Source organism: Sminthopsis crassicaudata, chromosome 1 (assembly GCF_048593235.1).
Source record: "Sminthopsis crassicaudata isolate SCR6 chromosome 1, ASM4859323v1, whole genome shotgun sequence".
NCBI lineage: Eukaryota > Metazoa > Chordata > Mammalia > Dasyuromorphia > Dasyuridae > Sminthopsis > Sminthopsis crassicaudata.
The window spans coordinates 19,054,885-19,078,107 of record NC_133617.1 but is presented as its reverse complement, the minus strand read 5'-3'; the positions used below and the strand labels follow the sequence as shown (position 1 = coordinate 19,078,107).

The 23,223-nt window shown below is 41.7% G+C and overlaps 1 protein-coding gene across 2 annotated transcripts in view; it reads right to left on the bottom strand.

Moving 5' to 3' along the window:
* SVOP (SV2 related protein) overlaps positions 1 to 22,661 on the bottom strand; it is a 58,667-nt gene extending 36,006 nt beyond the window's left edge. The window contains exons 1-5 of one of the 2 annotated variants that reach the window (XM_074295643.1): positions 22,312 to 22,661; positions 7,694 to 7,854; positions 5,171 to 5,260; positions 4,684 to 4,775; positions 2,184 to 2,255 (exon numbers count right to left, since the gene is read on the bottom strand). In XM_074295643.1, the coding sequence (XP_074151744.1) occupies positions 2,184 to 2,255; positions 4,684 to 4,775; positions 5,171 to 5,260; positions 7,694 to 7,854; positions 22,312 to 22,346 (450 nt within the window). In that variant the 5' untranslated portion in view covers positions 22,347 to 22,661. Of the gene's footprint in view, positions 1 to 2,183; positions 2,256 to 4,683; positions 4,783 to 5,170; positions 5,261 to 7,693; positions 7,855 to 22,311 lie in introns of both variants that reach the window. The other variant, XM_074295632.1, reaches the window with a different exon arrangement.
* Between the last annotated feature and the right edge of the window lie 562 nt (positions 22,662 to 23,223).

Sequence of the window (23,223 nt, the reverse complement as noted above, 5' to 3'; positions counted from 1 at the left end):
AAAAACAAACAGAGCAAAGCTTCCCCAAAGGAAAGGGACGGGATTGTCCCCACTGGATGGGGAAAGGGTGACCTAAGGAATGACAATTAGGATGGGGGGGGCCTCTGCCCCTTCCTCTAGGATTTCTGCAGCAGGGCACAGACTTTCAGACAGGCGACCGTCACCAGCCAAAGCAAAAAAAGGGGACAGGAGGTAGGAGGGAGGTGTCAGGCAGGGGCGGTCTGCCAGCCCAGGAGGAGGAGGAGGAAAGAGACTCTTCTCTGCAGGAGATGAGCCTTTTTTCTCAACCTCCCCCATCACAGTGCCCATGATTCATCGAGGAACAGAGTCTCCGAGGCATCCCAGGATAGCAGCAGCCCGGTGTTAGGGCAGTAAGAGGAAGGAAGGCTGGATTTGAGAGAGAGCACCTGGGTTATTTAAACTCCTGACCATGACCATGACCATGACCAAGACCAAGACCATGACCATGATCATGACCATGATCTCCATTCCTGCACCTCCACCAGATAAAAATCCATTCTCTCCCTTTGAAAGCAATAATCTTTCTGGTCTCCAGGATCACCCCATGAGCCAGATCCCAGACCCTCACCCTCCTTCTCAACTAGTCCCTCATCTGCCAGATCTTGCCTTGTCTACCTTCCTAGCTCGCTCTCCTTATCCAACCCCTTCTCTCCTTTCCCATCACCCTCTGCAATCAGTTTGCACCTAAAGTACCTCTACAGCCTCCTAATTGTTCTCCCTGCCTCCAGTCTCTTCCCCATTCAGCCAAAGTAATTTTCTTAAGGGCACAGCTGATAATGTCACTCTCCTCTTCGACTGATTCCTAGCTTCCTGTGGCTTCTATGATAAGATGAAGTCCTGCCCAGTTTGGCTCCAACCCATCTCTTCAGCCTCAACGGACCCTCCTCTCAGTCTGACAGACTGGCCCTTTTCTGTCCTTCACGTGACCTTATCTCCCACCTCTAGGTTTTTGCTTTGGCATCCTCCATGCCTGGAAACCACTCTTTCCTTCCCTCTGATTCAAGCACCCTCTCTTCTCAGACACCGTTTTCTGCATAAAATCTTTCTCTGGTGCCTCCCAATAACTAGTACCTTCCCTCTCCCCAAATTGTATTTAACTAGGGGGCTGTCACTTAACTCTGCCTCAGTTTCCTCATGTGTAAAATGAGCTGGAGAAGGAAATGGCAAACCCCTTCAGTATCTTTGCCAAGAAAATCCCAAATGGGGTCACAGAGTCAAACTCAATTGAACAATAGTTTCCCAGATTCCCACAGTCAGTCATTCTTATCCCTAGCCAATCAACTGCCAAATTGTCCCATTTCTTTTTTCTACAATGCCTCTCACATATTATAGTTATCCCTCTCTCCACGCATACAAGTCACCCTCTCACAAAGAAATCTGCATCAGCCTCCAATGAGTCTCTTCCTATGCCAATTCATCCCTGAACAGTTAGTCTTTGTCCCTAAAGTTTAAATCTGAGTCTGTCACTCCCCTGCTCAATAAACAACAGTGGCTCCCTATTTCCCACTTAGATCACATGTAAATTCATTGGTTTGGCATTTTAAGCTCTTCCCATTAAAAATCCTTACAGTGTCCTCATTTGTGACCCTTTTGTTGTTGTTGTTGCTGAGGCTGGGGTTAAGTGACTTGCCCAGGGTCACACAGCTAGAAAGTGTTAAGTGTCTGAGGCCAGATTTGAACTCCTGACTTTCTGGCTGGTGCTCTAACCACTGCACCACCCAGCTGCCTCATTTTTGAAGTGATGTTTGAGAGACATTCAGAAGAATGTCTCTCTTCACTCTTCAGCACACTCATACCCTCGTCTCCTAGCTTAGCAATGGCGGTCCTGGTTTTTGAAGCATTTTTCTCTCCTTATCTTTGCCTGTTAGGATCCTTGTCTTTCTTCCCGATGTCTCTCAGAATCACCTTCTGCAGAACTTATCCAATCCCCTCAGTTGTGAGTGCTCCCTCCAAAGCTTACCTTCCGTCTTCCCTCTATGTTTCTATGCCATTTCCCCCTTTAAATGGAAGCCCCCTGAGGGCAGCAGAGAGTTTTTGCTTTGCTTATTATACTCTCAGCACTTTCCACAATGGTTACGATTTAGTAGGTGCTTAATAAATGCTCACTGAGCAAATACAATGAAAAGTACACACGCAAGGTATCCTGATTATAGTTGACTTACTGTTTTTCGTCCATACTGGTCAGAAATGTTTCCCCAAAGAGTGGAACTGGACATCATTCCCACGAACACTACCTGGAGGACACGAGAAATAACTTCTGTTAGAGGTGAATGAGGATCCAGGAAAACCCCAGGAAGCCACGGCCAGCCCCGTAAGTTAGGAAATTACTCAGACTCAGACAGCTTTCCAGAGCTGGGAGAGGCCTCAGAACAGGGAAGGTATAGAATGGGGGGATGCTTAGAACAGGGGATGTCAGGGCTGGGAGGGAGCTTAGAACAGGGGATGTCAGGGCTGGGAGGGAGCTTAGAACAGGGGATGTCAGGGCTGGGAGGAGCCTTAAAACAGGGGATGTCAGGGCTGGGAGGGGGCTTAGAACAGGGGATGTCAGAGCAGGGAGGGGGCTTAGAACAGGGGATGTCAGGGCTGGGAGGGGGATTAGAACAGGGGATGTCAGAGCTGGGAGGGGCCTTAAAACAGGGGATGTCAAAGATGGGAGGGAGCTTAGAACATCTAGGAAGGACACTTTGGGACAGGGAATTTCAGAGCTGAAACCTTCAGGACGGTTCAGATAGACATATTTGGGCCTAAGCCACACAGCTAAGTCAGTGCCATCAAATATTGAACCCAATTATTGATTATCTCCCTATTTTCCAGCTCAGGGACTGAGGTAAACAAGTTAAGCGATGTGCCCAGGCTGACACAGAAGTAAGTGTCTGAAGGACCGGACCCCAAGGTCAACATTCTCCCCGTGGCTCGCGCTCTCTTCTCAAAAATGAAAGCAAATGTCCTGCACATGGCAAGCCAGCTCGTCATTCGAGTGCTGGAAGATCCTGAGCTGGAAGGAGCCTTGGAGGAGCACAGCTATGGTGCTGGGGGGGAATCTCAGCTCTGACCTCCTCCTAGCTATGTGATCCTAGGCAAGTCCCATCCCATTCACAGCCTTGGTTTTCCCATCTGCAAAGTGGGGATGACCATGATAGCATGTACCTCCTAGGGTTATTGTGAGGACGACTGGAGAGACAGAGACAGATAGAGACTGAGGCAGACAGACAGACAGAGACGACTGAGGCAGACTGACAGGGAGAGAGAGCGATGGCTCTGGAGGAGAAAGGGAGGCTGGTGACCTTGCAGAGCCTTCCCTCCCTCACTGAATCCATTCACTTGCATGTCACGGCCTCACCTCCCTGATGCCGTGTTGTCTTCAAGAATTCAGGACAAACAACGTGTGAGGACAAAATGGGATAATATTTGTAGAGGGTTTTGTAAACTTTAAAGTCGTATCAAACTCCATCTATGTATTATTATTATTACCATTGCTATTATGCACTGAGTGACAAGAGCCATCGATAACCATCTCTTGATGAGTGGGACAACGTCAGTCTCTAAGAATTCTGGGTGGGCAGGGCCACAGGCAAAGCAGACTTAACTTGTCCAGAACACAGCTAGTTTTCGACTCTGGTGTCAGGTTTTCCTCCTCAGGTTTTCCTCCCTGACACCAGAGTCAGAACCGGACTTGGAATCAAGAAAATAAGGGCTCAGATCCCGCTTTAGCCATCTGCTGTGGAACCTTGGGCACCGTGTGTCCCTCAGTTTCCTCCTCTATAAAACGAAAGGATGGGACTTGACGCCCTCTCGGGTCTTTTACAGCTCTATGCCTTTGGTCTGTGACTCCATAAGCCTAAGAGCTTTGGAGGGAGGTAATGCCAGTACTATTAGGTCCATTTTACAGATGAAGAAACTGAGGATCTGAGATAAAATGGGACCTACCCAGGTGTCATGGCTAGGAGGGATCCAGGTCATGGATCACACCAAGGGTGTCTGCTGCTGCTCTGAGGGAAAGGGAAGCTCACGATCATGGATTATAATCCAGGAGAGAACTCAGCATTCATCCAGCATTCTGGAGCCATCTCTCTGTCTCTCTCTGTGTCTCTGTGTGTGTCTCTTTCTGTGTCTGTCTCTTTCTATCTCTGTTTCGGTCTCTGTCTGTCTCTCTTTGTCTCTCTCCAATCAAACTCACAAGAACCCTGGGAGATAGATGCTACCATTATCATCCCCATTGCACATGGGGAAACTGGGTTAGGGAGACGTTATGCGACAGTTAATTAAAAAAACAAACAGGAAAGTGGGAGGCAAACAGGACAAATGACTTGTCTGAGGCCACACAGGTAAAAGGCAGAGGTGAGATGTCCTGGCTTCTCCAATTCTAGCACTTTTTTTTAACTACTCGGATGCCCAGCTCCAGATTGGGGGCTCAAGGATGAACAAAAGAGGCAATCTCCTCGGGGTGTGTCACTGTCCAAGATGTGGGAGGTGGGGAGACAGGAAGACTGTGCTGGGGATCGTCTTGGAAGGGAGAAGGCCGCAGCCAGATTTCCCCACCAAAGTTCAGATCTCCTCCACTGAGGCCGGATTGGGCTTGAGTGACAGAGTGACATGTGGACCAGAGTGGGGGGAGGGCCAATTAAACTCTAGGAAGGCAGCAGACGTGCACCGGGCTCTTACCGAGGTGAGCAGGGCCACCTGCCAGCTGGGGAGTCTCCATTCACAGTGCAGTTGGGGTGCCAAAATGCTGAGAATCATCATTTCCATCGCATCTGCCATCTAGAAGAAGGAGAAAGTGAGAGACGGGTCCAGAAAGGGAAAGTAGACAGACACTGATGATTGCTGCTGACTGACTCTACCTCCTCAGCCCCAGCTTCCAAGACTGTCTTCTTTTGCATCAGGGAATCCAACAGGCTGGGGTAAAGAAACTGCTCCCCTATTTACTCATGCAGACAGAGGGCTAGAAATGCTCTATCTATCACTTGCTTAATTTAATTAAACTCTACAGTTCTTCTTCATGGAAAGAGATGCAGGGCAGTCACGATAAATGTTTTATCATTCATTCTTTCATTATTGATTTTAAAAAATGCCCAAAACAATCAAAACCCATATTTTAGATTGCTTAAAACCTGACTTTGAAGCACCGCACTGCCCCCATTCCAAATACTTGCCCAAGCCAATCCAGTGAGGACAGACAGTTTCCATTGAAATTTCCCAAAGCCAATGGCTTCCACCGCGTCTTCCACCATGAAAGTATCTGAGAATGAGACAAAGGAGTCAGTTTTCCTGGGATGGGAATGTTTCAAGGTCACCGTGACGTAAATTGTAGCATTAAATTATATGTTTTGGAAGATGGTGGAGGTTTAAGGATGCAATAAAGTCCCCTCCATGTTTCTCTCTTTTCAGAGTTGTTCATCTTCATAACTGTCACCTCCTGCCTGGCACAGTGCCAGGAACCTAGTGGGCCCTTAATAAATGCTTTATGGTTGTGGAGAATATTATTACGCCATATTTTAAGGAATAGCTAAACCAATTGTGGTATATAAATGGAGTGGTATATTATTGGACCATAGAAAACAAAGGTCAGGAATTAAAGAAATATATATGAACTGAGGTAGAGGGAATGCGATAGAACTCGGAGAAAAATGAGTATAATGGTCTTATTCTATATAAAGCAAATAGGAATGCTAGCAGGCAGCTGAACTCTGGATATTTACAATGACCTAGAGAACCCAAGATGAAACACGCTCCCCCCTCTTGAGAAGTGGGAAGCTACCGAGGTGGAATACTCCATATAGCAAAGATCTCTGTAGGTTAAATTTGAATGAACAGTTTCTCTTTGCTATAAGTGTTGAAGAGGCCATTATACTGAGAAATAACTAGATTTCTTGAAAAAAGAAATCTGTTGTTACACATTTTGAATCTTCTCTTATGTTCTTTTGTCCACATGACAATGTTATTTTTCTATTTTGTATTTAAGTATTAAACAAATATGTTTTTTAAAAAGAAGAAAAAAAATAAACAAAAAAGTAGAGGGCATCCATAAGACATTTGGAAAGTAAAAGTAAAATCAAATGTCATTGACGCTTTAGAATTATCACCATTGATAGGCTTTATGTAAATGCATGATATCAATTTTTTCCTTACTAGTGCTCCTTTTAGCTAATATCAATAGATGGAGAGGAAGAATTTCCACTTTAGAGTATGGTTGGCTTTGTAAAGCACCATCCATATTCCTTTTCTTCAATAATCCAGATCCCATTCTACATAGTCCAAGATTATTCAAAACAAGATGTTTGGGACAGTGCTGTAAGAAATGTTTTATCGTTTTATCATTCATTCTTTCATTATTGATTAAAAAAAACACCCAAAACAATCAAAACCCATATTTTAGATTGCTTAAAACCTGACTTTGAAGCACCGCACTGCCCCCATTCCAAATACTTGCCCAAACCAATCCAGTGAGGACAGACAGTTTCCATTGAAATTTCCCAAAGCCAATGGCTTCCACCGCGTCTTCCACCATGAAAGTATGGGATGGTTATGTGGGGAGGTGTTTCCCTGACTTTTGGATAAGTGGAAAAATCTTGCATCTGATTAAATAGAAAAGACTTTCTCTTGTTGACAATTAGACTGTGAGTTCCTTGAAGGGAGGCTGTTGTTTTGTTTTGTTTTTGTCTTTATAACTCCAGTGACTGGCATGCAGTAGGCACTTAATAAATGCTTGTTGACTTGTTCAGAGAATTAAACTGGATGAATGGCAATTGAAAGAACGAGAAAAACAATTAAATTGAGCAGTGTATAATTCTAACAACCAAACTTGTTCTTGAGGAAGAAATGAGAAAACATTCCTTTTCCCTTTTTTTGTAGAGGTGAGGGAATAGGGATATGTAATAATGCAGATACTCTCAGAAATGGTTGATATTGTTTCTTAATTTTGCTGAAGTGATTTTTTTAAGTAATAAAAGAGGGATTGATGGATGGAGTGGTAAGACAGATATTTTAAAATGAAGGCGATGTATAAAATTTAAAAGGAAAAAAAAATCCAACAAGATAACTAGTAGGGATCAACTATAATCCCTAATTTTTGAAATTGGCTATAATTAATCACTCTTAATGAAACTTCTAGTCCCCATTGCCTTTCCACTTAGATGCACTGAGCTCTGAAGCAAGTATCTCTGTAGTGGGCATATTTTCATGATATTACCCCACAAGTGAGCCTTCAAAAATACCTTACATCAGCTGCTAAGAACAGCAGCTAGATAACCAATATGGGAATTATTTTTACTTGCGTTGCATATTTATCACAAAGGTTTTGTTTTTCTTTTCTTTCCAATATGGAAGAAAATTGGGGGAGAGAGAGAGAGATTTCTGTTCATTGAAAAAAATTCTTAATTTCTATGAAGTAGCAGATAGATTCTGAAAGCCACGTGGTCCAGTGGATAGAGCACTGAATGGGAAATTAGGCAAGCCTGAACCCAAATACTGTCTTAGTCACTTATTTGCTGTGTGATACTGGGCAAAGTGGTCAAATTTTCTCAGTCTTTTTCTCATCTGTAAAATTAGGATAATAACTTTATATTTTTATACATAAAATATTATAGGGTTGATATGAGGATTAAATGAGACAACATAAGTAAAAGTCTTGGTAAGCTATGGTTATTATTATTGTTATTATTACCCTACTTACCATCAGTGGGATTGGCAAACTCTTTGGGCACTGCAGCTCCATCCTCCAATTCCACAGCCTCTAAGTCTGACCGGACCCCTTCAATCTGGATTTCATGCTCTCCCGAGATGGCATCATCATCAGACCTGGAACTCTCTCCTGTTCTTCGGAACTTGACCACTCTAGAGGGAAGCAGGGATGGTTATGTGGGGAGGTGTTTCCCTGACTTTCTTGCATCTGATTAAATAGAAAAGACTTTCTCTTGTTGACAATTAGACTGTGAGTTCCTTGAAGGGAGGCTGTTGTTTTGTTTTGTTTTTGTCTTTATAACTCCAGTGACTGGCATACAGTAGGCACTTAATAAATGCTTGTTGACTTGTTCAGAGAATTAAACTGGATGAATCTGAATAGCTAGCACAATAGAATACAAGGCCGTGTCTTTGTCAGGTCCCTGAGACAGTGTGGTACAAGAGAAAGAACATTATTAGTCCTGCAGTCAGAGTCCTAATGCCATTTCTGGTACTTCATGCCAATGTAACACAGTGTAGTCTAATAAATGGGACTTGGAGCCAGGAAGCCATGGACTCAAATCCTCCTACAGTCACTTTCTAGCTATGTGATGCTGGGCAAGTTATTTAACCGACGTCTGTCTCAGTTTCCTCGTCTGATAAACAAAGAGGTTGGACTTGGTCTCAGAAGGTCTATTCCAGTTCTTGATAAATTATCTCATGATATTTTTTTCTCTTGGCCATTATATTCTTGTCAAGATTAGTGAGATAAAATTAGATTTTGGCATTTCTATTCATAAGTTTCCTCATCTATTCATAAATTTCCCATTGATGGGAATGAGAGAACCATAGAATTGTTAATGCCTAATTTCTTGAGGAAAGGGGATTGCATCCTCTATTTGGTCTTTGTACCCCCAGTGCCTAAAACACTGTAGGTGTTTAATTAATGCACACTGAATTGAACTGAATCAAAAGTACCTCAGAATCACGTACAGGATGACAGATTTAGATATAGAAGAGACCTTAAAGTAATCAAATCCAGTTTCCTGATTTTACAGATGAGGAAACTGAGGTTGAGTGAGATCTAGTAAATACCCAGGGTCACACAGCAATTTTTTTTTAGTTGAATCATTTTACTTGTGTCTCACTCTCTGTGACAAAATTATTCGAGTGATTGGCCATTTCCTTCTCCAGCCCATTTTTACAGATGAGTAACTGAGGCAAACAGGCTCAATTGACTTGCCTGGAGACACATTAAGTGCCTGAGGTAGAATTTAAACTCAGATCCTCCTGACTCCAGAACCAATACCACTTAGCTGGGGTTAAGTGACTCGCCCAGGGTCACAAAGCTAGGAAGTGTTAAGTGTTTGAGATCAAATTTGAACACGGCTCCTCCTGAATTCAGGGCTGGTGCTCTATCCACTGCACCACTTAGCTGCCCAACTAGCAATTGTCTTTGAATTGAGGTCTTCCTGACACCAAGGTGTCATCTATCCATAATGCCATCTGGCAACCTTAGACACAAGTTATACCTGAACAAAAGTCCCCTCTCCAAAGGCTCTGCTTGAAGATCTGCAGCCCATTCCACTCTAAGATGGCTCCTTTTGTTAAGAAGGTTTTCTTTATACCAATCCTAAACTCTCTGTCAATTTTATCCATTGTTCTATTCTTAGCAGACAAGGGAAACAAATAAAACCTCGCTTTTACCTGAGAGCCCTTCAGATACAGCACTCATTTCCATAAATTTTCTCTTTTCTAGACAATACATTCTTAGTTTATTCAAATAATACTCATGTGACAGAGTAAATCTGATCCTTTCAAATTCACAGTACTATAGAGAGAATAAACTATGAAAATAGTTGTATAAATGCTTTGGAAAAGAAATGCTCTACAAATACAAAGTATTAATTTGGTTTTTCATTATTAAATTTCCCTTCCTCCTCACAGAGTATTTTCCAACGAGTCAGACTAGAATCATAACTAGGACTTTTTGCATTTGAAGATAGTGGCTGGGGGCAGCTAGGTGGTGCAGTGGATGGAGCACCAGCCTTGAATTCAGGAGGACCCAAGTTCAAATCTAGACTCAGACACTTAACACGTCCTAGCTGTGTGACCCTGGGCAAGTCACTTAACCCCAGCCTCAGAAAAAAAAGAAGAAGAAGAAGATAGTGGCTAAAAAGGCCCTAGATTTGGGGGAGATGATTGTGGGACACTATAGTATTGGGGTCCCAGAAATGCAGGAAATGGGTGGTGAGGTAGCTTCTGGGAAGACAGAGAAGAATGGAGGAAGAATTTCCAAAGGACCACAAATGCTGTCAGTATTTGTAAACTTGGTGCCTTGAGGCAACATCCCAATCACCCCACTTCAGTTTGGCTCTGGTATAGACCATTTCTCAAACTTAAAAAGCACAATAAACACGCCATACTTTTGAAATAGATATGTGAGAAATTGGTTGATGAGAACATTAATATCCATATTATTAATATACACACACATTCATGCATGTAAGTTTTGGAGTCCCTTTTTCTTCCCAAAATTTGTATTTAGAAATATTTGGGTTTAATGCATTTATCAGCAGGTACTTGTAAGGAACCAGTTTGTCATGGTAGAATGCAAGCTTCATAAGCGCAAGAACTGGTTTCTATTTTATTTTTGTGTCCCCAGAGCCTAACAAAGTACCTTGTATACTCAGATTGTATTGTATTTATTGGACTGTTATGTTAGATGTACCATTGGAGTAATAATAATAACAATAACAACAGTAATAAAAATGATATTGGATTTTCCAAATTGAAAGTGGTTTCCTTCTCGATGGAGGCCAAAGAAACGACTAGTATCTCAGATAGGGATCCCAGAAAGGTCCTCTCTGGGTGAGTCAACCAATCAATATATCTTATTATATTAATATTTTATTATAATAATATAATAAAATTTAATTTATTATTAATTATAATTTAATATAATATATAAATTCATATAAATATATATTTATAATATATCAATCAATATATTGATAAAGAAACATTGAACAGCGCGCGCCATTCAGGACCAGGCCATTGTCATAAGAAACTAGGGATAATCCTTGGAACCAGTTTTAGTGATCAATATAGATTATACAAAGAAATGCTAGAGATTATGCAACACAAAACTGCAAACTAAGAATTTAACACCTACTGAATACCCGGCAAGGCCAGACCTGGTGGTTAGAATTCTATGTCAGAATTATACATCATCTTTGTTGACTTAAAGACTATAAATCCCTGTTCCATAAATACACCTTCAAAATATCCCGGAGAACTCAAACAATAAATTGGATTGGGACCAGATCATCATTTCAGATCAAACTGTTTCCCATAATCATTTTTGGATAACACTGATTGATAAAAACTCAAACCCAACATTTTAAATAGATTCAAAGGTCTGCTGATAAATGTTTAACAACTGGCTCTCTGAAAAATAAAACATGTGCATGATACACATTTATATTGAGCTTGTATTATTCATATTTCTTTCATCACTTTCTTATATTTGGATAATCGAGAAAACAATAAATCAAGTCCTGATCTATAGTATTTTCTGAGATATAAATGATCACTCTGAAAAAATAATCATTGACTTTCAAGAGCTAGTCTGACCTAGCTCCAATACATTCCTAGATATCATTATCCCTCAAATATACAATTTCCAAGTGGGAAAACAACAAGAGCAGCACTCTCAAAGTATAGAAAAATAGCTGAGGAGACCAGCTTTTAGGAACAAGCTTAGGTTCACATCATCCCCATCCATCTGTCTGCTACTGCTATTGTACAGAAGATGCTTTCAGTGGACTCGGGAGAGAATGAATTGACATCTTCACATTTTTAGTGAACACCAAGAAGTAGTTTATCTGTGCTCTCATTATTGTACCACTTAATATATAAAAGAAAAGTCAACTTTTCCCAAGACCATCTGATCTGATTAGAAAAGATGCAAATAAGATTAACAGCAACAATAATAACAATCTTTTTATCTACTTTGTAATAGTCTGTATAAAAAAAAAAACAAAAAAAAATAATTGTCTGTATAACATGAAACATAAAAGAACACAAAAGAAGCAAGTTTTCCCCAGACTATTTATATCTGAACTCCGTCAAGTGAGATTTTGATGGTGGTGATGATGGTGATGATAATTGAGATGATGAAGGTGCTGATGGTGGTGATGATGATGGTGATGATGATGATTGGGATGATGATTGTGGTAATGGTGATGATGGTAGTGGTGGTGGTAAGGATAGTGACAAGGATGTTGTTGATGACATTGGTGATGATATTGATAATGAGCAGCAGCATTATTTAGTTAGGGTACTAGAATTGGAGTCAAGAATACAAATTCAAATCCCATTTCAGACATTTATTATCTGTATGACCCTGGGCAAGTCATTTCACCTCTCAGCCTCAGTTTCCTCATTTGTAAAACGAGGGGTTTGGCCTTAAAGATCTCTAACCTGCCTTCTAGCTCTATATCTAAGATCCTATCATACTAATAATATTCAGTTACAAAAAGCAGTTATTTTGTCCACCCTTACATTAGCACATAGAGCGTTCAATCTAAAATAAAAGCAGGAGAGAAACTTGAACCAACATTGTTTCTAGCCAAACATAATTGAATGAGATGATAAGAATGTGATGTCATAATAACTGACATTTATAGTGTTAACTATTTTTTTTAATTTTTAAAATTTGTTTTTACTTACATGTAAAGACAATTTTAACATTCTTTTTTTCTTTTTCTTTTTAAAATTAATTTTATAATTATAACTTTTTTTGACATATGCATGGGTAATTTTTTTACAACTTTATCCCTTTCACTCACTTCTTTTCTGAATTTTCCCCTCCTTCCCTCCACCCCCTCCCCTAAATGGTAGGCAGTCCCATGCATAACATTCATTTTTTTAATAAAATTTTGAGTTCCAAAATTTCTTGAGAGCATCAACTTTTCAAAAAAAAATCCTATACATAATTTTATTTGATTTTTATAATTATCTTGGGAGGTACTCCTTTTCAAGATGAGGAAACAGAGGCTTTGAAAAAGTTGCACGTGAGATCGGGATTTGGCATTAAAAGCTGTGGGTTCTGGTCCCTCTACTGCATCCTGCCTGTGTGATTCTGGGTAATGCCCCTCTCTGTGGCTCAGTTTCCTCATCTGAATGAATCTTGCACGGAATATGGTTTCCAAGTATTAAGAGCTAGCAAGAGAGGAGAGAAGGAGGATGAATGCAGAAAGTTATATAAAAAACCAGGCTGGCAACAGTGACCTTTAGACAGTTTCCCAGTGAACTCCTTTTAGATTGGCCGGTGTGCTTTTGAAAGGTCCATCAAGTACATCAGAGGCAGGGAAGCCATTTGGATGCCCTTGAGCAGCAGTCCAGTGAAAGCCTCTAGGCCAGGGACATTTGTATGGCTGGCCACAGGCAGGGATGCAGCTGGGGAGCTTCCATAGCTAAGATAGAAAGACCATGGCGGACCTCTTGCCCTTCATCAGCAGGGCAGCCCTGCTTAGAATGGAAGTCAGCACAACTAGTTTCAGAGCTGAGGGCTACTCCTGATGCTGGAAAGAGGTACTTCTATGACAAAGCTATTTTTACCTGGTGAACCTGGGAAATAGAGGTACAATGCCCCCCCCCCAATGATCTGGAAATCCAATTTTTTTTAGGCCTTCCCTTCATACCGGAAAAGTCTGAATTATTATGGTATTAAAAGATAAAATATGTTTATGTTATTCAATTCTATACATATATTTTATGTATTTCTGAGTTCTCAATTTTTTTCTGTTTGTCTGCTGGCCTTCATATGTCAGCTGCAGCTTCCACTAAACTTTATTAGAATTCTTACAAGGTGCTAAGTCACTGGAATGGATATAATTATCTGATGGTTCAGTATGATTGATCTGATCCTACAAGGAGATGTTATGGGCCAGAATTTGAGACAAGGTACTTATGTACTCAGTTCACACCTTTAAAGGAGCTCGATCATTGGTTCACACATTAGACATCATACTTTTAGAGAGCATAGAAAAGGACAAGCCCACTCTCTGAGGGAAGATTCAGAGCCAGGATTCAGTGGGGAGATTTGCAAATCCAAGAGATTCACACATCTAAAGGAAAAGCCCACTCAGGGACTTTGGGAGATTCACAAATAGGATTGACTTCTGGGAGATTCACAAGGCAGAAACCCATAATTCCACACTTTTAGAGGCGGAGTCTGATTCATTCCCACATCCATGTTTATGCTGGCTGGAGACATTTGGACTAGAGCTCTTGGGAATCAAGGAGAGAGATAGGCCTCTAAGAAAGCTAGCTGGACCCCAGGAAAAGATTCAGGATTTTGAAGGACCCAATAAAGAATCCGGACTTTAACTCCTGGCTGCATTTTGGTGATTTTTGGAACAGAATTGAAACGAAGGCTGCCTCCAGAAACTCCCCAAGAGATCTGCTCACAGAGAACGATTACATTTTAGAGAAACAGAACATTACAAAACTCCCCTCAAATTCACATTTAATTTTTTATGCTGATCCACAATATATCAAAACTGCAATGGGCCAAGGTGTGATATAGAAGGGATAACTGGACACTTAAGGTATCCCAAAAGTCTTAGGGAAGCATTATCCCCTGTTCCATCCAGGTGGCCTAACCCCAGGAGAATGAATGCAGTCATCACTACTCCTACAGGAGAGGAAGGCTAACAATAATAATATATTCAGAGGTCTTTCCCCTCTTTCCTGGGTAGGTAAAGGCCTCCTATCTTTCAAGCTTTATTCCATGTTACTGCCCTTTCTGAACTGCATACAGCAGGATTATGAGCCATTCCCTAAGCCCAACTTTTCATTGCCTGCCATTATATTTGTCTGAGTCGTTTCTCACTTCTGGAAAGCATCCCTCTTCATCAGTGCCCCTCAGAACCTTCCTCTACCATAGGTGATGCAAGTGCCACTTCCACCAAGAAGTCTTCCCTGATCACTCCTCCACCTCCCCTCTCTCCTCAAATAACCTTATGTCCATTTATCTGGGAACAATTTATCCCCATCTCATCCCACACCTCAGAAGAAGCTAAGCTCCTTGAAGGCAGGAATTCCATCAAGAGCTGAAAGGGGCCACCCTTTCATACAAATCACTCTGTGCTTCAATTTTCTTATTGTTAAAAAGAGGATAATAATAACACCAATTTTACAATCAAATGAAACAATATCTGTCAAACTATTTCACAAAAATGCTAGCTATTACTAACTTTTGTTATTATGAGGGAACTGAGGCATAGAAAAAACAAATGGCAAAACTGAGATTGGAACACAGGTCTTGGGACTACAACATTAACTATATCTGTATCCCCAGCTCCCAAATCAGTATTTTTTTCCCTTTTTTAAATACCCCTCTGATTTTAATGGGGTAGGGAGTTGATTCCTGATAAGAAACTTCCTCTGGCAATTATCTACTGATAAATAAATAGTAAAATTATAAGCAGGTAAATCTAGTTATAGAGAGCTTTGGGGCTTTGGAATATTCATTAGGTCATGGAAATTAAGTAAGTAATCAGATAGAGTGCTCGAGTAACCCAAATAAAGGAAATCTGAGTTTGAATCCAACCTCATTCATATCTTAGCTGTGTTATTCTGGGTAAGTCACATTTTTTCCCCCTGCCTCAGTTTCCTCAACTATAGAATGGGGTTATACTAGTACTTATTCAGGGCTGATGTGAAGATCAAGTGAGACAAAATTAGTAAGGCATTTAGCATGGTGTCTGGCATGTAGTAGTAAGCTAATTCACTTCTCTTCATTACCATGGTTTCTTAGCTCTAATCAGAACCACATCCTTGTACCACCACCAGGACATGCCGAGTCCTACCTCCTTACTCCCATTTCCCTCGTGGAGAATAATTATTCTGTTCTTCTCTGCCTCCCTTTGGAAGCTCTCCTTGAAGACTCTGGCTCTTCTGAATTTCCCTCTCTAATTCCATTCAAATTCGTGAAATCCCATTGATAAAAATGCCTAATCCAACACATACCTCAATAAAATTCCCACTTGGCTTGAAGAGTGGGAAACTTCCCAAGATAGTTGATTCTAGTTTTGAATAACTCTCAAAATAAATCAATTTTTCTGACATCCAGTCTAAGTCTATTTCTCTCTGCAATATCAGGGTTTTTTTTTTTTTCTATTTTGGCCTCTGAGTTTAAGTCTATTGTATCTTCCATGGGACAATTCTTCAAAAAGTTAAAAGTGGATGGCTCTCATGTCTCTTCTAATTGTTTTCTTCAGGCTCATCGTCACCCAGTTCCTTTGCTTGTTCCTCATATAGCATGATCTGAATGCCTTTTGTCATACTTATTCTAAATGTACAACACCTTGTCAATGTTCTTCCTAAAAATGGAATATTCAGTCCTGAATGTAGCACTTTTTTTAGGCCATTTCCCAAAGAAGGCATTCCCACTCATTAGTTAGGATCTCTAGAGGGAAGTTGACTACTGATCCCTTCAGGATTCTAGGAACAACACCAAGAGGCTGAGGAGTTCTAGTACTGTTGCTTATATTACCCATTATCAATCAATCAGTTGAACTACGGTAGCTCTTAGAGGGGGGGGATTTACTGAAAGAAGAAGCACGGCTACATAACATTTTCTCTCCTCTCACATTCTTCCCTGGCTATGTCAATCATACTTCATATGTAAGCTCCAGTGGCTTCTTATTACCTCTGGTTGCAAATATAAACTCCTTTTGGCATCTAAAATTCTTCACAATCTGGTTTTCCTATTTTTTCAGCTCTTAGCCTCTTCTTCTCCCATCATTCTCCAAAGGAGCTTTTAATTCCTACCAGGAAGCAAAAGGTTAGAGAGAATAAGAAAAGAGAGAGAGACAGAGAGAGAGAGAGAGAGAGAGAGAGAGAGAGAGAGAGAGAGAGAGAGAGAGAGAGAGAGAGAGAGAGAGAGAGAGAGAGAGAAGAGAGAAAGAGAAAGAGAAAGAGAAAAAGAGGGAGAGAGAAAAAGAGAGAGAGAGAAAGAGAGACAGAGAGAGAGAGAAAGAGAGAGAGAGACAGAGAGAGAGAGAAGAGAGAAAAAGGGAGAGAGAAAGAGAGAGAGAAAGAGAGAGAGACAGAGAGAGAGAAAGAGGGAGAGAGAAAGAGAGAGAGAAAGAGAGAGAGACAGAGAAGAGAGAAGAAGAAGATGATGATGATGATGACAAGGATGAGGATGAGGAGGAAAAAGAGGGAAGAGAAGAAAAGGGAGAGGGAAGTTAAAAAGGAGGGAAGAAAGAGACAGAGATAGATAGACACACACAGAGAGAAAACCTAGCTAGAATTATATTTATTTACTCCCTTAAAGATTATTAATCAAGAGAATATGGTTTTCAGCTTCCAACTACATTTCTGATAGCTATTTCTTAATGGGGAAAGGAGAAAGTGATCTTTTATATCCAAGGCTTGAGCCTTTCACATCAAATTCCAATTCCATAATGAACACACATAGTAATTAGGAAAGAAATCCACTTATCCAAGTTAGTAACAAAACAGAAACCAGAGAAGGGATATGTAGGAGAATACACACCAGACCATAGAGGATCAAAGAGCTCTCTCCTATTGGGAAGGGGATCACTCAGCTCCATTAGAAGAGAGTTCTAAATCTCATCCAAGGACAAGTTCTCCAAAATCACTCATGAAGAAAGCTGGGAACAGGGATGTGATGGACACAGTCAACTCCTCGTGTCAGCTTCTTCCCACAGTCTATTTTCCCTTCAGTAACCTGAAGTGGGGTTGGTCTCTTCTGCCTGTTCTCTTGGGGTGAAGCCAAAAGTCTCCAAAGCTACTGCCAAAGAGACTGAGGGAGTTTGAGGGGATGCTCTCCTTCCCCCCACTGCAGGGGCTCAGGTGCTGATTTCCACCCACAAGGAGAGAGTGGTCTTTGGGAGTCAGGTTGCACTTACAAATGTATATATCATTCACTGTTACAGAATGCTCCATGAGGGCAGGGCCCATTTCTACTTTTTTCTAATTGTACTTTTGTCTTCCTCACCCCATTCATTGCCCAGCACCATTCCTGACCTGCAGTAAGTGCTTCTTGGTTAAGTGCTTTGCTCAAGGCATGATGGGTAATATGCTGGGCCTGGATTTAGGAAGATCTGAGTGAAAATCTTGCTTCATATGCTTACTAGCTGTGTGACTGTGGGCAAGTCACATCACTTGGGCCTCAGTTTCCTTAACTGTAAAATGTGAATAATAATAGCACCTATTTTCCAGGGTTGTTATAAAAGAGAATACAAATGAGATAAGGATAATATTTGTAAATCCTTAGCACAGTGACTGGCATATAGGAGGTGCTTAATAAATGCTTATTTACTTTCTTCAATGCCACATACCTACTAAGAAGAAGTAGGATTTCAAGTTAGATCTTTTGACTCCATATCCGGCAGTATTTCCACTACACCACATTTCAAAGAAATCTCTAGTCTGCAATCTGTCTTTACCATGCATGGAAGATGGCATAAACGCTACTTAATTCAGGATTCACTGTGACACATGGAGTAGAGTGGTTCTTTAAGCTGAGTTTTAAGGATAAATTGTTGTCAAATATTCCAAAATTCATTCTGATTTCATTCAAATGTAGTTTTATAGATTACAATTACTTTTGGGGGCCTTATAAAATTAAAATGTACAGCTATATGGAGCAATGGGCAGAATGAAGGACCTAAAGTCTTCCTGAGTTCAAATCCTGCTCCAGATGCTTATTAACTGTGTGATCCTGAGCAAGGCACTTCATCCTGTTTGCCTTAGTTTCCTCATCTGTAAAGTGAGCTGGAGAAGAAAATGGCAAGTCTCTTTGTCAAGAAAACCCCAAATGGGGTTGGGATGAGCTGGCCACAACTAAAACAACTGAACGAGAAATCATTAACATGTTTTCTAAATGTTCTTCTATATTTAAGGTCAGTTTTTTTTTTTTGATTCAGCACAGAGATATCCAAGTAATTTCAGGCAACTTCTTTGGTTAAGGAGGCATCCCCTGAGTCATTTGCAAATTTCACAAGTGCTGCAAACTTGCTGAAATCTAGTCACTCTTCAGAAAATCTGTGGATATTTTATTCATGTTTTGTTCATAAACCTTTATGTTTGTAGGGAACCTAAGGACACGGAATAGTGAATTTAAAGCTAGAAAGGACCTGGGAGGCAGCATTGTACAAGGAAAAGAGAACAGGATTTGGAGCCAGTGGATCTGAGTTCAAATTTCAACTCTGCTACTTACTTTCTAGCTGTACCATGCTGAGCAACTCACTTCTCTCTGGGATTCTTTTACCTTATTTGGAAAATAAGGGAGTTAATATTTGTTCCCTTCCAATTCTAAGTTTGTGTGTGTATGTGTGTTTGTATGTGTGATCATGGAACTTCAAAGATAGAAGGTTCCTTAGAACAAAAAATGATAGAACCATAAGCACATTAGAATATGGTATACTAGGACTGAAATGAACCTTAGAAACCAGAGCAATAGAATGTCAGTGGTGGGAGGGCCCCAAGAGACCATCTACTCCTTCATTTTGTTGTTGTTCAGTTTTGTCCAACTCTTCATGATCCCATGTTCTTGGCAGAGATACTGGAGTAGTTTGCCATTTCCTTCTTCAGTTCATTTTATAGATGAGCAAACTGAGGCAGACAGGATTAAGTGACTTGTCCAGATTCACACTGCTAGTAAAGTCTGAGGCCAGATTTGAACTATGAATATGAGTCTTTCTAATTGTAAAACCAGTACTTCATCCACTGCACACCTAGCTGTTCTATCCTTCTGGATCTCCCTCTTTCACTTTCCGTCTCTCTCTAACACACAGAGTCTCTCTCTCTCTCTCTCTCTCTCTCTCTCTCTCTCTCTCTCTCTCTCTCTCTCTCTCTCTCTCACACATACTTTCCATGTTTTTTTTCTAATGATAGCATTCATATAGTATTTTTTAAAAATATCACCTCATTTAATTCTCATAATGCTGTCAAGTAGGTGCTATTATTATCTTTATTTTACTGATGTCCTCATTCTGAGACTGGGAGGTTAAGTGACTTGACCAGGGCCACATAGCTATTTTCTGAGGAAGGATTTGGACACGCTAGTCTTCCTGACTCCAAGCCCAACACTCCACTCTTTTTACAACCTATCTACTATTTTGTAGTTGACTAACTTCCATCAATATTTAGAAACTCAAGTTATTTCAATTCAATTCGACCAACATTTCTTGTCTGCCTACTATGTGGGAGGCAGAGAAGAATACAATGACAAAAAGATATACTCCTTGCCTTCAAGGAACTTCCATACCATTGAAGGCTACAACATATATCCAGGGGAGTAAATCAAAGAGTGTAAAAATAATAACAACATGATTTTAAGAGGCAGAGAAAGCTAACAACTTGGGGTATGAGGAAAGATCTCATATGGAAGGCAGTCCCAGAGGTTTGGGGGCTTTGAAGAAAACTAGAAATTCCAAGAAGCAAAGGTGAGGATGGAGGACATTCCTGGCATGCTTGATGAATTGTGCAAAGTCAAAGAGGCTAGAGATAGTATGCCCTATACAAGGTACAGCTGACATGTCAACTTGACTATAGATAGTGTATAAAGGGGAATAATACAAAACAAGACTAACAAGGCTGGTGGTGGAAAACAGAATATGGAAGGCTTTAAATGCCGGGGCGGGGGGGATTAAAAAAAAATCGTAGGGATAATAATTTTATTTTATCCTGGAGGCAATAGGGAGCTGTTGAAATTTTTTGAATGAGGGGGAAATGTGGCCAGATCTGTTACAGAACACAAAGTTTTAAAATTACAATTACAATCTCATGTCAATTTCGTATATCATGGATAGACATATTCCCTTATGCCATCAGGAGCCCATATTGATTAAATATGATTTAATTTGGGGCTATTTTTTTCTATTGGCCCTTGGAATTGACTTTTGACTGGAATAGAGAGTACTTATTTTGTGTAGGCAACATGGAGGGGGAGAAAAGCTTTGGGTTTGAAGAAAGGGATTCGAGTCTTGGCTCTTAGCATAGAAAATGTGTGGCCTTAAGCAATTTACTTGCCCTCTCTGGAGGCCTTAATTTCCTCCCTGTAAACTGGTCTCCAAGGTCCCTTTGCCAGCTTCATAGTTCTGTAACTCAGCCATATAAATTCCACTCAGGTACTTGTATTTCGGTATTCTCATATCTCATCTGACAACCAGCTTTTGGCAGCTCTAACTGGCCATCTTTGGTATAATGTCCGATGTGATTATTATTTATGAAATCGTTCTGTGTTCAACAATAAAATATATGTCTATTAGCATCATTCTATTAATAAAAGCCTTCATGTCACATCCAGCACAGTCACCCTCTCCTTTCCTCCTCCGCCCCATCTAATGTAATAATTTTACACTGGGGAGGAAACAGAAATTACAAGGTACCCTCTTCAGTGAAATCCTCATGGAATTGCTCACTCCTCATCATCTTGTCGAACAGTATTTGGATGGAATATCTGACTATGGAAGCAATTACACCCACACCCAAAATGACTTTAGAGGATACTTAAGTGCTCCAAAGAAACATCTTATTTTATTTTTAAAAGCTGAATGGAGAAAAAGACACCCACAGAAGGTGTAATAAGCAAGGGTTCTGGACAGGTCGAAATGGAATCTCATTCAGCAAGCTGAGATTTGGCTGAACGGCCACAGAACTGCTTTCTCCTTGTAGTTCTATTCCCATCTTAGGAAATCTGCATGGAGGGAACATCCCCTCCACCCAACATCCCCCTCCCGCCCCCCACTCCTGCCCCCTGCCAAAGACAGCAATTTGGAGCAGTTGCTTTAGAGTGTTCCCCAGGGTTCCAGGGCAATTTTATTTTACCCTGAAGCAATCACTTCCTTTAAGCAGTGGATTTCTACTGCTTTTTAAGCCAGTGGATTAAGGTGGGCTTCATTGGGGGGGTTTAAAAAAATTCCTCTCTCCACTCATTCAAAAAAAAAAAAAAGGCAGGCGATTCCTAGGGATGATATCTAGGATAATCAGCTCTGAGTCCAGACCTCCCCTTCCCACGCTTCATAAACAACAGCCCTCTGCCCCATCTTTTCCTCTCTGATGGGAATCTTGGTGGGAAGGGGTAGGGAGGAAGGCGGGGAGAGGGGAGGGGGGAGAATGCTGTTTGCAAACATCTTTTATCATTCCCAACTGACAGACCTTGCAGAAAGATTTCAGAGGCTGGAAGTCATTCATTGAGGAGGTGAAGAGCTGCTAAGGGCAAATGTCCAGGCTTTTAAGAGGCTCTCAGCATTTGAAATAAGCTGCTCCACCTTCCTTAAATCCCAGCCCTGACAGATGCCTGCTAATCCATCCCTCCAGAACTGGGCAGAACCCCAGACAATATCCCTGCTCCCCACATTATCTTTCCATCGGCAGCGGGGGAAAATTGAACTGAGTCAGAGAAACCCAACTTGGCTCCCCAGCCGAGAAAATGGCCTGCTTCCTCGGGGCCTAACTCATTTTCTCGGGGCTCCTTTGGCTCCGGGCAATTAAGAGCCCAGATGCCGCCCGCCCAGAGCGGTCTGGCTCTTGCCGAACGCACGCACATCTGTCTGTCTCCCCACATCCCCCGGTGGTACTCACGGCAGCTGTCTCAGCTGGAACACATCATCCTCCATGGCAGGCTGCGGTGGGGAGCGGTGTTCTCATGGCCCTTACATGGCGAGGGGATGGACGGCTGGGAAGGCGTTCAGGAGCGGGGCTGCTGGACAGCTCCCCACAGCTACAAGGATGCAGCTAGGGCACCCTGGAGACAAAGCGGCCGAGGGGAGAGCAGCGGAGGAGGAGGAGGAAGAGGAGGAGGAAGAGGAGGAGGAAGAGGAAGAGGGGGAGGAGGAGGAGGGTAGCGGCAGCAATAGCAGCAGCTGGAGAGGAGAAGAGAGGGGAGAGAAGAGGAGGCTGCTAGATGGAGAGGGGGCGGAGATAGCTCTGCTGCTAGCAGAAACTTGCCCATTCCCTCCCACTCGACTACCCCGCCCCCTCCCTTCCTCCCGCCCCCTCTTCTCTCCTCCCCCCTGCGCCCCACCCCCCCACCCCCGCGTTGTTTTTACACTTGAGCTGGGATGTTGATTTTCCTCTCTAGCATCGCAGTCTATAAAATGGTTGTCTTGACATGGATGCATCAGAGCCCTGTATGATCTTGTATATTTCTACTTATGGCCCTGTTATTCATCCCATTAGAATGTAAGCTCCTCGAGGTCAAGGGACGGTTTAGGCTTTCTCTGTATTCCCAAGTGCTCTGTAGAAGGAAGGAAGGAAGGAAGAGAGCAGAAAGGAAGGAAAGAAGGAGGGAAGAAGGAAGGAAGAAGGAAGGAAGGAAGGAAGGAAGGAAGGAAGGAAGGAAGGAAGGAAGGAAGGAAGGAAGGAAGGAAGGAAGGAAGGAAGGAAGGAAGGAAGGAAGGAAGGAAGGAAGGAAGGAAGGAAGGAAGGAAGGAAGGGAGGGAGGGAGTGGAGGAGGGAGTGGAGGAAGGAAGGAAGGGGAGGAGGGAGGGGAGG